The 15,682-nt window shown below is 43.8% G+C and overlaps 1 protein-coding gene and 1 long non-coding RNA gene across 11 annotated transcripts in view; one reads left to right on the forward strand and one right to left on the reverse strand.

The window, feature by feature from the left end:
• Positions 1-4,541: 4,541 nt before the first annotated feature.
• NR2F1 (nuclear receptor subfamily 2 group F member 1) lies at positions 4,542-15,630 on the reverse strand. Of its 2 annotated transcripts, none has more exons than XM_075932148.2 (3): positions 13,262-15,630; positions 10,426-10,953; positions 4,542-5,525 (listed from the first exon to the last, which is right to left on the reverse strand). In XM_075932148.2, exons 1-3 carry the CDS (start codon positions 13,704-13,706, stop codon positions 5,245-5,247), a joined length of 1,254 nt encoding a protein of 417 aa, XP_075788263.1. In that variant the 5' UTR covers positions 13,707-15,630; the 3' UTR covers positions 4,542-5,244. The 2 variants fall into 2 exon arrangements, with proteins under 2 accessions (XP_075788263.1, XP_075788264.1); XM_075932149.2 differs by lacking the exon at positions 13,262-15,630 and adding an exon at positions 11,650-12,455.
• Positions 14,524-15,682, forward strand: part of LOC149524169 (uncharacterized) — a 100,335-nt gene continuing 99,176 nt past the window's right edge. For all 9 annotated transcript variants that reach the window (XR_016349911.1, XR_016349910.1, XR_016349906.1 and 6 more), the window contains exon 1: positions 14,524-14,662. This is a non-coding gene — a long non-coding RNA (uncharacterized LOC149524169). The remainder of the gene's footprint in view (positions 14,663-15,682) is intronic.

Consider the following 15,682-nt stretch of genomic DNA (forward strand, 5'->3'; position numbering starts at 1 on the left):
CCATATGTTGTACTTGTAACTGACAGGGACATAAAAGTCTATTTGCCCACCCTAGACCTGCTTTACTTTGTTTCACAGGTGGTTGCACCTTGCACCAGAGGAACGATGAGAAAACATCCAGCCGGAAGTGCCATCCAGCCATAAGTTCTAACCGAGTCTCTAGCAGGTACCCGGGGGCGTTATGAGGAATCGCTGTAATATTGAAGGCACCTTGGCCAACAGAAGCCTTTGTGATCTGTGTATGCCGTTTCCTCCTTATTCTCCAGCTAGTTTGCGCTGAATGGGGCTGGGATCGGAGGGGGAGACCGAACTATCTCGGGGGATATCTAAGTCCAGATCCGTCAATGAAGAAAAAAAGCAAACCCAGGTTGGGGAATGGTTTCGCTGACAAGGAGGGATAATAAATGAGAGGCGCTTTCAGATAGATATCTCAGACGTGAAATTGCGCCCAGCTGGTTGTGTAAGCAAACAAATAGTTTCATGTTAGGGAATCTCGACTTGTGGCTTGATGAATAGAACACGACAGAGGTAAATGGCTCTTTAACTCATTTAGGAATAAAACTCTTGGGCTTCCTAAGTGGAAGACCTGGTGACGCCATGGATCCTGAGCGAGGACTTTAACAAGAGTTTGATTAGTTTCCACTTGTGTTCCCAGAGTCCCCTTTCCTCCGAGGAATCATCAGTTCAGTGATGTTGGGAAACCCGGCTGGTGTGCAAGGTGGCAGAATAAGGTGTTGGAGAAGAGGATAATGTTTAAGAAAAGCAATCACTGAATCATTGCAAGGTATTAAATTTCGTTTGCGCTGACGCATATGATGTAAAACCACATCAAAGCCAATGGCAGCGACGCTAATTAGAAAATGGCCACGTCTGATTTTAAAAAAATATTGTGGGGATGCACCTTGCCGGTTCTAAAATGAGAATAAAACTGATATAAAGCCCCAAAAAGGTCGGATTCAGATTCGGAGGGCGGGGGGGGGGGGGGGATAAAAACGCTCCACATTAGCCTTTTGAATAGTCAAAATGTCCCATGAAAACCAAGGAAGTACCTCGCCAGGATTTGTAATAACTGGGTACATATCACAAGAGTACATCGCTTATGAATGTCTCTTCACTTGATTATTGGTGATGTAACTGGTGGGAAAAAAATCTCTCGCTCTATCTATTCCAGTAGGCTGTTCCACAAGGCGGATAATATGCACTCGCACTAGTCTAGCAGTTCCTTGGGGATACTTCCCTGCGCTTCCCCTTTTTGATTTATAAGTGAAGCTTGTGTCTACAACAGTTTAAATCTACTTCAAAGAAGCTAAAGTTCTCAGTCGCTCAGTGAGTGTTTTTGTTGAAAAGGAAACGTCTGACTTTCATATGTCACAGGTAATTTTTTAAAAAAAGAAGATACTTTGTGTTAAGCCCTTTCCATCTGCTAAAATACATTTTCTCTTTGTGTTTGGAGCCAAACACAGTTTCCTTTACATTAGACAAAGTTGAATTTACTTTTCCTTTATTAACTTTTACCTTTTAATGTTATCTAACATGACCTCGAGCCATGGGCATTGATAAAACGCTTTCTATAATATCCATTATTTATTTCATACTAAAAGAGCATTTTACATATAGGAAACCCTGCCTCTGTAACGTATTATTTAATTCGCCCCGTTCAGTGGTGTTAAGCTTGCAGTAAAATGTGCCACTTACAAGGCTTTTTTAAAGTCCACCTCATTTTGAGGGACTGACGGGAACTTGAGCCTTGTCTAGCCTGTAAATGTTTCAAATCGCTTTCTTCTCGGCAGGTTAAGGAGATTGACTCAGAACGGCCAAAACTCGACTCACAAGTTGTCTGAGCAGCATGGACAACTATGCTCCCCAGAGTCGTGTGGCCACATATTGAAATATATACAGGCAAAAGAAAAGGTCAGATACCATTCCTCCCTCCACGTACTTAACACAAGACCAACACCAACGAAACCGTAACACTTGCACTATTTATTGAAGTTCCCCGAAGAGTCAGAAGTCATCCGTGACAGTCTCTCCAGAAATCTTTACATCAGCTGTGGTTCTCCTTGCCATTTGGAAAAAATTCCAAATATTTATTTGATTGACTAGAGAAGGCTTAATGGGAGAGTGGGAGGAGTCCAGCTAGAGAGTGTGATGCCAAAGGTATATAGCCTTTTGTGTCTGTTGCTATCAAGGCTCTCTAAACCCCTGCATTAGCATAAGTAGATATGTTACAGATTGCTGGGTTTCTGAGTGCTACTGCTGACAAACTTCTAATGGGCACATCCTGTTACTGTACCGCGAAAACCCTAGCTGCTTAGTAAAGAAGTATTTGTGGTGTACTTTTTGCAACTAGTAGAGTAAACCCGACTGTGTTTAACACAACCACCATCAAATCTATAAAGTTTTCTAAGGGGTGGAGTGGGTGTGTGTGTGTGTGCGTGTGCAAAGGAGTCAAAGAACGAGTCTAAGGCTACACAAAATAGCACCGAGGACAAATTTAACTCGAGCTGCTTTTAAAACCGTACACAGTATGTAAGAACAAGTCATCAAAAACTTATGAAGGGGCCCTGACCCTTCTCCACACGAACATTGAAGCAATATAATGTGCGACTGTGACAAATGGTACAATATTTTCAGCAAATATATAAATGCCCAAGGACTTTGAAAGTGGCTAAAGAAAATGTTCACGCCCACAATAAATAGTTTATAGTTACCACTTCAGAACTGGATACCATAGATCAGCAACACTTTAATAAGGGAATTAAACACTTCTGTCTAATCACATATATGGCAATAACTGCAGCTCGTACACCTCATCTAACCTGCACGTTTGGTGGCAATCAGTGGGCTATTGTTATTCCTAAACATGACCATTAATTGAAAAATACGTTTCTGACCTACGAAAAAGTTTATCTGTTTTCACTAGTGGGATAACATTGTAATGAATATATTTACATCTCATTGGCGGAAAGCTAGATCTCTCTTTGCTTAGAGCCACACTGCATCCCCCAGCAGCCATTCCCACCAAAAACAATGGCGAAGGATTATTTCAGTGTTTCCAAGTGCTGAGCGTCTGTGTTCAGTATCTGCCTTTCTCTTTTTCCCCCCGTGAGGTTGGTGTAACTTCGCTCTCCGCCTGGTGAAGTCAGCCAGGATGAGGAACGGAGCTGTTATCTCTATAGAGCTCAGGTAAGTTGGGCAAAGTTGCGTTTAATTCCCACACGTATGTGCCCTGAGTTACAACAATCATATACACAGCGGCTACGAGGGAGACAGGTTGCGTCTCCATATTGAAACTGACTCTAGCCCCATAGAAAGTCTGCACCGCAATGTTGATGCTCCAGCTGTAAGTGCTTACTGTGTAGACCTGCTCTCGCTTCGAATCTGCTGCGCCTAGAATATTAAAAACTCAAGCGAGTTGGATTGAAGGATCGTGTTAATGCAACCACCCCCCCTCCCAAAAACAAACAAAAAACCCCACCCCTAAAACAAATCTGGGCAGTAAATTAAGAGAAAACCATTGCCGATCACTCCTCTGTTAGAAAAACCTGCTTCATCCGGGCTTGTTTGGAGGGCGCGGGAGGTGTGTGAGGGGATGTTATTGTTAAAAGATCCAGCTTTATTAATACGTTAAGAAAGAGCTCCCTTGGCAGTATGTGTTCTTACAGCTCCGTCTCAGATCCTATAAAACATTAATGCACTGAAAGCTGCTACAGAGATCAGCACCACCAGCTAGAAGCATTGTGAAGCCTTCATCTTCAAAGAGGCTCCATTATGGAAACAATTTTTTTTAAATTAAAAAAACGGGGCTTTTGCACACTTCTCACATTTTCACTTTATAAAGCTACAGCACAATAATTCACATAGGATGTGTGTGTGTTTGTATGTGCTATACACTTACAGGCACACATATACACCACCCAACAAGCAAACCTTCAGTTAGCTTGAATTAACAGGATAGGCATGCCCTTTACATTTTGTGACTAGAGAAGCGAAAAACAGTAACACTGTTCCTTTTAGCAGTGACAGCAAATGCAGCACACAATCAGAACACACAGTGTTGAGTCTTTGAATTCTTGGGGAAACCACCCCACCAAGCCTTTAACAAACAAATAAGGGGCAAAATGGCTACAGTATACCTTATATTGCACACTGTACAATGCTGGTAGAGTATAGTGACTCCAAACCTTGCTCATGAATTCTAAAAGGAAACAGCACTGTGCAAAGTTAGCAGAAACTTCAACTGACAAGGAAGGTTTTTTTTCTTCCAAATGCGTTGGCCAGGTCATCTGCACTTAGCTTTGAGATACAATCGCAGATAATTTGATTCATCTGTGACATTGAACTGTTTGTGTTCCCATCTGTCTTTTAAATCCTAAATTACACAATCAAGTCACTTTTGGAACGTTGTGCGTTTTATACAACTTTGTTGCCCCCTAAAAGTTGTTTTTAAAAGTTCTCCCATTTAATCCCACTGGAAGTTAAAGGGTAGGGTTTATACGTTTGTAAACTGTTGGCATGGTCAAGCAACAAGACTAATGGAATTTTTTTTGCTAAATTCTTTTATTTTTGTTTAAATTCTCACTTCAATTTTAATTCTTGAAGAACAGCTTCGACAACATATATCGCACTCATTATAAGAAGCAAAGGGTTATATCAAAAATTATTAGTATAGAATCACAGGAAACCTGGTTTGGAACCAGAAAAAAATACAAAACAGATATAGATACATAGACACAGGACAATTGTTTTTTATAATTATTTGGAAAATGTTATTTCCCCTAATTCTTGTTTCTTTTTTCTTTATGCGCATACGATGTCTTAAATTTTACCAAAAAATGAAAATAAAGACTAATATTTTACAAAATGAATAACAATGTTCGTGGTAAGTGTTTGCGTGTGTGTGTTTTCTACACAAGATTCAGTTCAGCGTCAATATTTTTGTTGGTTTCTTTGTTTCTGTACAGAATATATCCACATCAGTCCACAATAAATGCTGGAAGATCCATTATTCTCCTTCTGGTTTTATTAAAATCCCCTCGGTCCTTTTTCCAAAATTTTCCACAGACACAAGCTGCTTTCTTTTCCTTTCAAACATGGTCACAGATCTGATCCTACACGAGTCTTTCTCTTTTTGTTTTGTTTATTGTCTGCTTCCCCCCCTCTCTGCACCCCAACTTTTACTCGGTTCGTTTATTTCTGTCTGTGTTGGTCCTCAGTGTCTCTATTGGGGGTGTTGGCTGTGCTCTAGGAACACTGGATAGACATGTAAGGCCAGTTGAAGCTGCTCCCAGACAGTAACATATCTCTGATGAGGGTTTCAATGGGGGTTTTACCTACCAAGCGGACGAAGAAGAGCTGCTCGATGACTGAGGAGGAGACGGTGCGCAGGGAAGGCAGCCTCAGGAGCAGTTTGCCGAAGCGACTCGGCTGGTTGGGGTACTGGCTCCTCACATATTCCTCCAGGGCGCATTGAGATTTCTCTTGCAGGCTCTCGATATGGGCAGCATCTGACAGGCCACAGGCATCTGCCCAGGCAGCCACACACCAGGAGGAGACAAGGGGAGCAAACCGTTAGTAAGGCAAGCGAGCACACCGCACACACCCCGGTCGAAACACACCATCCCGTCGCCCCGTCCAACCATCACACCCCTCGGTGCACCCGGGCAGATTCCCCACGCCGACAGCCAGAGAGACGCGCAGGCAAAACCTCCCTTTGTGTTTCCTCCTCCACCTTGGAAATAAATAATGTAAGACGCTGTATGTGTGTGCAGGGGAAGGAGGGGGGGGGGGATCTGAAGCCACACAGCCAAGCCACAGAAACCTGTCTTCTGTCGGGGGAGGGAGGTGGAAGAAAGGAGGAAGGGGACTATGATGCTTATGATTTTGGTTTAATCTACACACTGCGGAGTAGTGTACCACGACAATAACTCAAACAGAGTCAGGAGAGCCATTGTTTGCATTTATAGGCAATGTGACCCTCGTCTATGCCGCATGTTAAATAAACACATGCAGTCATTGAGTCATCCAGACACACTGCGTTTGTGGACACGGCTAGAAATCAGAACAAAATGCGTTCGCAGGATGGGATTTGGTGGGGCTTGCCCGGCATCTGCAGTGCAATGCCAAGGAGACAGGCTGCACTGCTCTCTGTAGCTGGGCTCAAGTGATTGAAAATCAGTCACATCTTTGTAAACTGTATAATAATCTAGAGAAATATGGCTCAGTTACTCCAGACTGTGCTAAGCAGACAGCTGCAGCTATCAGATATAAAGCTGGAAGCGGCCGCAGTGCGTGAGCATTCCCTAAATGTAACCAGAAATATATCCTTCATATATGTTTATATTTCATAGATAGAGCCAGAATATATCCCTTATACCCGGAAACTGCATACTATTCATCTAAGACCATAAACTGCTATCTATCTATCTATCTATCTATCTATCTATCTATCTATCTATCTATCTATCCCACACCAGCGAATTACTGCGTAGCAGCTGATTAGTTGAGAGACTTGCTCAGGAAACTACCGTCAGTGAAATATGATGGATTTGCCCCTCTAGTTCAAATATCCACATTGTTACGTATATTAATAATAAATATTTTACAAACACAAGGATCACAGGCGAGCAGTCAGTTGCAGTGCGGTTTACTACAGATCAAAGCCAGATTTTGCTAATATATAGATCTGTATATGAATTAATGCATGCTAATGGCCCCAAAAGGATATTACAAAATTGGGAATGTAAAATTATGACCCTGGAAAGACACAACAAATTATTCAAAGCAAAAATCTCTGGCAACTGAAGTTTATGTCTTTCTGTTTCAAGAACGGAATATAAAAAGATTTCTGAACACCTTCATCTACCATACTATGGCCTCGAGCAAAAATACAAATAAAACAAGCTATGATTCAAGAACTTCTGAGGAAAGGAACCTTTGACCTAAGCTACGGACTAGGCATCCTCAGATACATTATTATCCAAGCCAGACTGTTTTTCTAATCCATACTGTACCTTTAATGCAGTGTTATTATGCAACATCTAAAGCACCAGGTCACAATAGCTATATCTATACCTATATCAAAAGAAAAGGCCTGATCTTGTTTGAAATATGTATCAAAAACACAGTCTTGTTCATATGCTGATTGCCACAAATCACACTCCATATTTACATAGCTCGTGGTATTTTACAAGTATCATCTGCTCATTATGCAATAGGAGCCTATTCAACTTCCAAACAATGCAATATGAAAGGGTCTTACAGATAGCCCAGCAGATTTTAAGGTCCCATATGTCATATCCTTAAGGTTAGTAAAATATTTATCAGATATTTACGATAAGTGCACCTACAGTGCAGAGTCATTGGACAATCAGGACTGGGAAGTTACTTGCTAGAGAAAGCCGTTAGAAAGCGAGAAGAATACATCTGTAGTTTCGTATTAGAAAATTGTAAGTGTTTATGTCTAATACAGATACTATCTATTAATTATTTGAAATGGCCCAGGCATATGTGTGCATCTGAATGTTGTTTAGATCCCCTGAAGTCTTCCCCCCATATGGTGTAAACTCGATTAGATTATTGAGGCCGGAAAAATGGAATAGGTGTAAGAAGTAATGCAATATATATTTACCATCCGTGAATTATCTCAGCTAAGAAAGGGAGGGCAAGTGTGGAAATTCTGTATGTCTCACATTTTATATGGCAATGTGTCAATAAGGGAGAGCTCAATATTTCTTCCTGCAGTATATGGAAAAGAAATTATGTAAATAAATAACCATTACTGTTCAGTACACTCCAGTTTTATCCTTTGTAGTGTAGGGAATGTATTTCATGTGATGCATTCAGAAGAGTTTAGTGTTCCGAAAATATAGATGTAATCAGCTGGCATATAACTAGAAATCAAAGTTCTCATTGCATTGCAAATAGATGACTTGAATTTATGTTATGTTGCCTGGGAAGTTTTACTTATTAGAAGAAAATGTGGGTGCATTCATTAATAAAGTTTTTTTAACGGGAAGTAATTTTGGGTCACGACCCGGCTCTTGGACGGTGTCCAGAATTTTAAAGATTAAATATACGATCCGGACCCCAAATGTAAAAAACACACCACGATAGCCTCATGCCAGCTTTAAATACTTAGTCCTTAGTAAAGTGTTTTGGACAATATGTCTAAAATGTCTTTTCCATCCGTCAAAGTTTGCTTAAAAGTTGGATGACTTCGAGAAAGGCTTCCCATGAATTCCCCTCTGGCTAGCAATCAAAACAAGTTTAGTCGAAAGTGGAAATGTGTGTTTGGGGGTAAGGGAAAGGGGTAAATTACTACTGACAGCTGTATTTCCATCTTCTAATATATCCCATGTTATTCTGCTCCAAATAACATTGCTCCTTCCTAAACCCCATTCCTCGTTTTGCTCAATGGTTGGAGCAAAGTCGGCTCTAATATTTAATTATATATTTGAATATATTAATTTTAATATATAAAGAAGGAGTTCATAAAACGCCACCATTTGCAGGTCTAACCTAAATCCAGATTGGGAGGAGGGTGGAAGATGGAAAAACCCAACCCATTCTTCATTTGGGGCAAACGCCTTTCAAGAGTCTTTTCTTTTAGTAATTATCAAACATCACACCAGTCCTTTCTCTATTTTCCAAGATTTTTTCAATATGTGTTTAAGAACAGGAGGGTTCTCAAAGATGGGTCTGTTTCCTGATGAACATGCTGAAATGAGTGAGTATGGAATGCAAGTCTGCAGACAGACTCAAGTTAAATCAGACTGATAAATACTGCTCAGTCTATTTGTCACTTTTGAAAAACATGTTTCCATCAAGAAGACTTATTAAGATAAAATACACTAAAATGTCGAGGTGGCTAATCAGTAAATCTCCCATTTGTTTTAAGATCTGCATTTTATCCTTTGCAAAGAAATATTCCCTCCAACACTACAAGACTGCATTTGCACTGAAAGTAAAAGGGGGCAGTCAAAGTACACGTCTTTGACCACCCTGCATACAAATTAGATACTCCTGTCTAAATAAATTATCCGATGTTCAAATCGATATTAATACTGCATTTGCTACATTACAATATTGTGCAAATTTAAGAGTCATTTTAATACCATGTAAATACTATTTTTCATGCATGAAAGGCAGCAAATATTGATGGATTATAAACTGCTTACTGTTAAACAAGGTCTTTGAACGATTTGCCATCTTTGTTCAAGTATGCTTTTAATTTTGCTTCGGCCTAGTTTCAAGTTAGATTTACTAGAACTGTTTATTTATTACTAAAAAAAGGAGGAATGGTTAAAAAAAAAAAGCAAAGACAGAAGGAATAAACTGGTATGTTAACACCAGAAAATAACATCGAGTGGCTTCTTATCTTGCTTTGTTTATATTTCCTATATTTTCCGCAAATTGTTCGTCTTTGATGTTTATATATTTCCCTCTCACAGGTTACAATAATAAAAGATGTATTATAGTCTTACTGGCTACAACCAAAACACTTCAAAGGCGAAGTTAATACACTTTCCTTCGAGTTAATTTGAACCATCTATCATAAGAAAAAATGTTAACATGCATGCATGCATGTTGCCACTTCCTACACTTAATGTGATATTTTTTCAGGCAATCTGTTAAAATTCCAATATTTTTGTGGTTTGTATAGGGGAAAAAAAAACCCTCTCTAGACTGGCCAATTGGTACATAACCCCCTTGTCTCTTCCCCCCTCCCTGCAATTTGCTGTTTCTATTGTTGGGCTTGGGTTTGGGGTTATTTTTTTTTGCCTTTCTCTTTTAGATCGAGCTCATTTTTTACGATCCTCAATAACCTCTGCAACTGCAAACATGAATGGTTTCCGATAAGGGGAAATCAGGCAGCAATAAATCAGTATTGATTATGATTTATTTGTGCCTATGCCCTCCTTTTAACACTCTCCGGGAAAACCTTCTTACCAGATAAAGTGCCACAAGAAAACCACATCCTCTCTCTCTTCCCCTCCCTCCCTCCTTCTCTCTCTCTCTCTCTCTCTCTCTCTCTCTCTGTCATTCTCACACCCGCAGATCTATGGTATCTCTATTTCTCCCACCTCCCCACCTCCCGTTATCCAAGGAACCACAAGGAGCACAAACCAGACATTGGGAATAATGGAATGTAGTGTCTATAGAACTCCAGCCATCTACAGCTCTTCCCATAAATGTGGGAGCCACATTGATTTGCAAAAAGGGTGGGTTTTACTAACCTAACCCCACCCTAGTTTTTTTCGGGGGAGGAGGGGTGCTGTGTGTGTGTGTGTGGGGGGGGGGAAACTGGGAGGTTGGATCCTCTGATTTTGCTCTTACAGTTTCCTAGTGATCTCTCCTGCCTTCTCCGACCCCTCTCCTCTGCTCCCCCCCACGCCAGGCCCTCTCTCCCCCGAGCACACTCACCTGATGTGAAGAGGACGATGGCTTTGAGGCAGCTGTACTCCGCCGAGTCGACGTGCAGGGCCTTGAGCTTCTCCACCTGCTCCTGGAAGATGCGGATGTGGTCCATGAAGGCCACCACCCGGTCGGCGGACATGGGCGAGGCGTGCAGGCCGGCGGCGGCCAGCAGAGGGGCCACGTGCAGGGGCATGGAGCACTGCGCCGCGTTGAGCACAAACAGCTCGCTCCAAGTGAGCCGCAGCAGGGCCACCTGGTCGGTGATCTGCAGGTCGGGGAAGAAGGGGATGTTGCGGGCCCACTCGACGGCGCTGAAGAGCAGGCGCGCGGCCAGCTCGCAGATGTTCTCGATGCCCATGATGTTGTTGGGCTGCATGCACTGGCTGCCGTAGCGCGAGGTGGGGTAGGGCTCGGCCCGCAGCAGCAGCGAGATGTAGCCCGACAGATAGCAGTGGCCGTTCAGAGGGTCCCCGTTGGTCAGCGCGTACTGGCCTGGGTTCGGCTGGGTTGGAGGCATTCTTCCTCGCTGAACCGCTGACAAAAAGAAAGAGAAAAGGAGAGGAAATGTGCATCCAGGAGGCTTGCAAACATCGCTTACCACGGTACAGCCGAGCAGGAGACAATGCAGGGCTTATTCCCACAGACACACACACACACACGCGCACGTACAGAGAGAGCTAGAGACAGCAGATTCACATGGAGCAGTGTATGCAGAACAGGCTGCATCCTTACCCTCAGCCCCTGCACAGGCATCCCGGCCCCATCACCAGCACAGCCAAAAATAAAATAGAATAAAAATTGTAAAAAAACAAAACCAAAACCAAAATCCCAGCCAAGACAACGAGACAATCTACCCTTCCCCCCGCTTGCAGCAAATAAAACCAGCAAAACACAAAAGAAATCCTCCGGATTCTTAACGTGCTGTCTGGGGGTAAAAATCCCAGAAATCTGGTAAAAATATAGGTACCATAGCTCTTTCTTATTTCCCAGTCCATTGTCCGAGGAGCAGGTAGATTTACAAACAAATGGGATTTTTTAAAATAAACGTGTCCATATTCTTCAAAAATGCTACCCACTTAACACTGGATCAGGTCACAGTCTCCCAGCTAACCACTTCTAACTTTTTATTACACGGAGCAAGCATCCGATACGTGCCCAGCAAAGTTCTCGCTGATAGAAGGAAGAGAAAGATTAAATATTCGAAAGGGGGGGAAAAGGGTCTGAACTTACAGTAGCCAAACATTAGTGAAAAAATGCGATGGTTTAATTAATATCTTTGCTGCGCTGTTGCCACTGCAAAAGCCTGTGGACAGCTTTGCACAGTGAATGCACAAGCTTGCAACTGCAAAAACACTGGATTCATTAACCATCTCAATACAAAACGTAAGCATGCTTTGAGTTCCTAAAGCTGACCAAAGTTTTTTTTCCGTGTGTGTATGTTTTACTTCATCAGCGCCAGTGTTCCAAAGTGCATGCCATGTCAACAAAGGTAATTCAAGGAGAAGATACAACCACTGTGGCATATTAATAACACACCCCTATATATAATTTATCTTTCCAGTTTAGAGCGTGCAATATTTCCGTAACTTTATCATTTATAATAGTATTGATGAAATTCCAACTGAGCCCTTGAAATCTAAGTGGCTGGACTCTTCCCTCCCCCCTCCACCTAATTATAGTTTTGAACTTGGCAGTTATTTTTCAATTAAATGAAAGCACAATTCTAAGTTTGCTTTTTTTCCCATACGCCTACAAATAGCTCCCTGAAGCTACAAATGAAGTCGTCATACGTGCGAGCTCTTCCCAGGTCTGAAGGAACTCACTTTCTTTTCTTGTGGCATATAAAATATAATTTTAAAACTAATTAAAGAAGCAAGTAATCCCCACGCCACAAAATTGACTGTTTCGCTTCTTTGCCTATCAGACATCTTTAACGATAGTCACAAGATGAACTTTAACTGTAAATTGATATATATATATTTAGAAAATACAGTGCAGCAAATCTTGCTAGCGAAAAATGAGACACATTACAAGCAAACATCAAGAACAACTCTAAAAAATAGCATTTGAAATGGTGGGGACAGCTCATGCCAGAAACAGACTATGTATTATGCTAAAATCAGGAGGACCGGTAAATATGTTGTAAATTGTAATTTGTATGCAGTATTTAAGCAGAGGGTAGAGTTTGATGGAAAAATAAAATGAACAGCATGCTAAAAAAATGACAGAACTATAAAAACAAGGTTCAGTCAGAAACTTTCCTTTGAGAGCATGGAGTGAAAAGAAGGCCAGATCTTGCAAGGAGCAGACTCTACCATACTGGCAAGCACAAGGAGCCTGAGATACAGTAGCATATTTCTCCCCCTTCCTTTCTCTCCCTTCCTCCCCCCCCCCCCCCCCCCCGCCACTTACATGTCTTTCATCTTTCTTTCAGGAAAGATGATGGTGGAAATGGATCTACTGCGAAGTGTTGTGGGTTTTTAAATTGTACATAAGGAGGGAAGGAGGGAGGGGGAATAGAAGGAAACCCATCTTGGAAAGAATGATGTCCCCCCAGCCTCATGCCAACAATAGACAAAACCACATCCACATACAGAGAGAGATCCGAGTGATCCCGGAGAAATAATAAATATTTAGTGACTGATCATCATAATAAATTCCCATCCCAGTGAGCAGGGCAGGGAAGAGTGCGGTGGTGGTGGCGGTGATGGGGGGGGGGGGGAGGAAAGGAAGAGGAGGGCATCAGCGCAAACCAAAAGCCTGGGTGCAAAGCTGGCGAGGGCTTGCAAACACACACCGAGCTACAGAGCGAGGGAGAGTAGAATAGGGAAGAAATATTCACCTTCCCGCCTCATGCCCACTTTGAGGCACTTCTTGAGGCGGCAGTACTGGCACTGGTTGCGGTGGTGCTGGTCGATGGGACAGTTCCTGTTGGCACGACATGTGTACGTTAAGTTCCTGCGGACGCTCCTCTTGAAGAAACTTTTGCAGCCCTCGCAGGTGAATTGGCCGTAGTGTTTGCCGCTCGACTTGTCCCCGCAAACCACGCACTCGATGTGCTGCTGGCTCTGGCCCGAGCCCTGCTGGCTCTGGCCCTTGTCGCCGGCCGTGCCCGGAGTCGAAGGGGGTCCCGGCTGGCTAGGGGTCTGCGGGGTGTGCGGGGCCGCCGAGGCCGCTTGCTGCTGCTGCGGATCCCGGGCCGGCTGAGCTGCTGGGTTGGGGCCGCTCGGGTTGCCCCCGGCCACGTCTTCCTGCGGATCTCGCCAGCTGCTAACTACCATTGCCATATCTCGGGCCCACAAAGTGCTGGGGAGCGGAGCTTCTCGCGGAGGGCTGCCGGGGAGAGGAGGGGGGCGGGGGGGAGTGGGTGGCTCGGATTTGGGGGAGAGAGGAGAGAGCAGGAAGCTTGGCTGCCGCCGCTGCTGCCGCTGCCCTTGTGCTGCTGCTGCCGCTGCTTCTTGGAGCTGTTTCTGCCGTTTTCTTTCTCTTTATTTTTGCAACCCCCTCCTCGCCCTCTCCCTCGCTCTCTGTCTCTCCCGCTTTGGGGGGAAGGGAGGGATGAAGGATTTTGTGGGGCCCCCCCCCTTTTAAATATTTTTTTTCTCAAGTTGCCCAAAGCGAAGCGGCCGGCAAGGCGGCGCGGCGGGGAGAGGCATGCAGGAGAGGCGCACGGGGGAGGCGATCGGCCGACACACACACACACACAGCGCGCGCCCGCCACACAGTCCGAGCGCTAGGAGTGCAAAGGATGTGCAGACATAGAGGAAGCTGGAGGAGAAGGAGGAGCAGGAGGTCGGTGCCGCCGCCGCCGCCGCCGCCGCCGCTGCTGCTCGCTGCCGGGGCCAGGCCGGTGCTGGTGCCGTGGTTGTCCCCCGCTGCCGCCGCCGGCGCTCTGGGCTCTTTGGGGGGCGCAGGGCTGGGCGCGGATGGTGGAAAGCGAGAGAAAAAGGCTCCCGAAGATCAGGGGATAAAAGTGTCCGGGGGCCAGGTCCAGGGCAAAACGCAGTCAGCCATTCAGGAAACCAGTCTTGGGAAACGCGCTCGAGGAGGGATGGAAGATTAGACAGTTTGATGTTGTTGTTGCTGTTGGTGGTTGTTTCTCTCTCTCTCTCTCTCTTTCTCAAAGAAATACAAAAGCAATTGGATGTGACTAATTCGCAGCGGAGACGAATTCACGACGAAGAGTAAAAAAATAAATAGAGGATGAATAATAATGGCACAGGCAGAAAACGAGAGATCCAAAGTAGGTCGAATAAATAAATCCTCTTCTTTCCCTCTTTCTTGCCCCTTCCGTCTTCTTCGGTGATAACACACGGGGCTAGTTACAAAAATCACTGGAGATCGCCGAAAAATGTTCTCTGTTTTTGGTTAAAAAAGTATTTCAGATAAAAACTCATCAGCCAGGACCAAAACCTCCCCCAAAATAAAAAAAAGACAATAATAGTAAAAAAAAAAATAACGATGATGTATTAAGATATGAAAGCGTCCTCTCTCTCTCTCTCTCTCTCTCTCTCTGGGTTTCTTCTTTTTCCTTTTTCTCCTTTTTAATTTTTTTTTAGTTTCACCTCTCTCTTCTCCTGCAGGAATGAAGCGAAAGACACTAAGAGGAAGGGTGAAAAAAAAAGAAGAAAAGGAAGAAGAGGGAGCTGAAGAAAAAAACTAATAGAATATGCAAGAAAGGGGGGAGAGAGAGAGAAAGAAAGAGAGAGAGAGAGAGAGAGAGGGAGAGAGAGAGAGACCCAAAAAATGAATGCGTTTAAACGGGAAGACTAGCAGAGCAATGTTTCCGAAAGGGGGATCTGCGCGAATGTCTGTATATAGTGAACTTTGACACTACTATTGAAACTGACACGTTTCTATGGAGATCGCTGCCTTATATGGAGCTCATGTCAAGGAGCCAAGAGAGGGGCTGCTGGCAACTGATAATCAAAGGCGACTGACTGGTCAGAGCCCTGAATTGGGGGGAGAGAAAATGGGAGGCTAAGGTTAGCCAAGCCTCCTTCACGCCATTGGTTAAGAGGCCCCCCTCTTTTTTTTTTAATTCTCTGCTACCTACTGACTGGGTTGGGGAATGAGGGAGGGGGGAGAGAAGGGGAATCTTCTGACAAGCACAATTTACATTGAGATCGCCCTGCGCTGCTATTTACTTTGAGACCTGATTAGTATGGGTCGTCTATGGTCATACACACTCACACACGCACACACATCAAAAGGACGGGGAAAGGGGGAGGGGAGGGGAGATGCATTGCGATAGGGGGAAAGA

Source organism: Pelodiscus sinensis, chromosome 6 (genome assembly GCF_052426305.1).
Source record: "Pelodiscus sinensis isolate ZL-2025 chromosome 6, ASM5242630v1, whole genome shotgun sequence".
In the NCBI taxonomy this organism is placed as follows: domain Eukaryota; kingdom Metazoa; phylum Chordata; order Testudines; family Trionychidae; genus Pelodiscus; species Pelodiscus sinensis.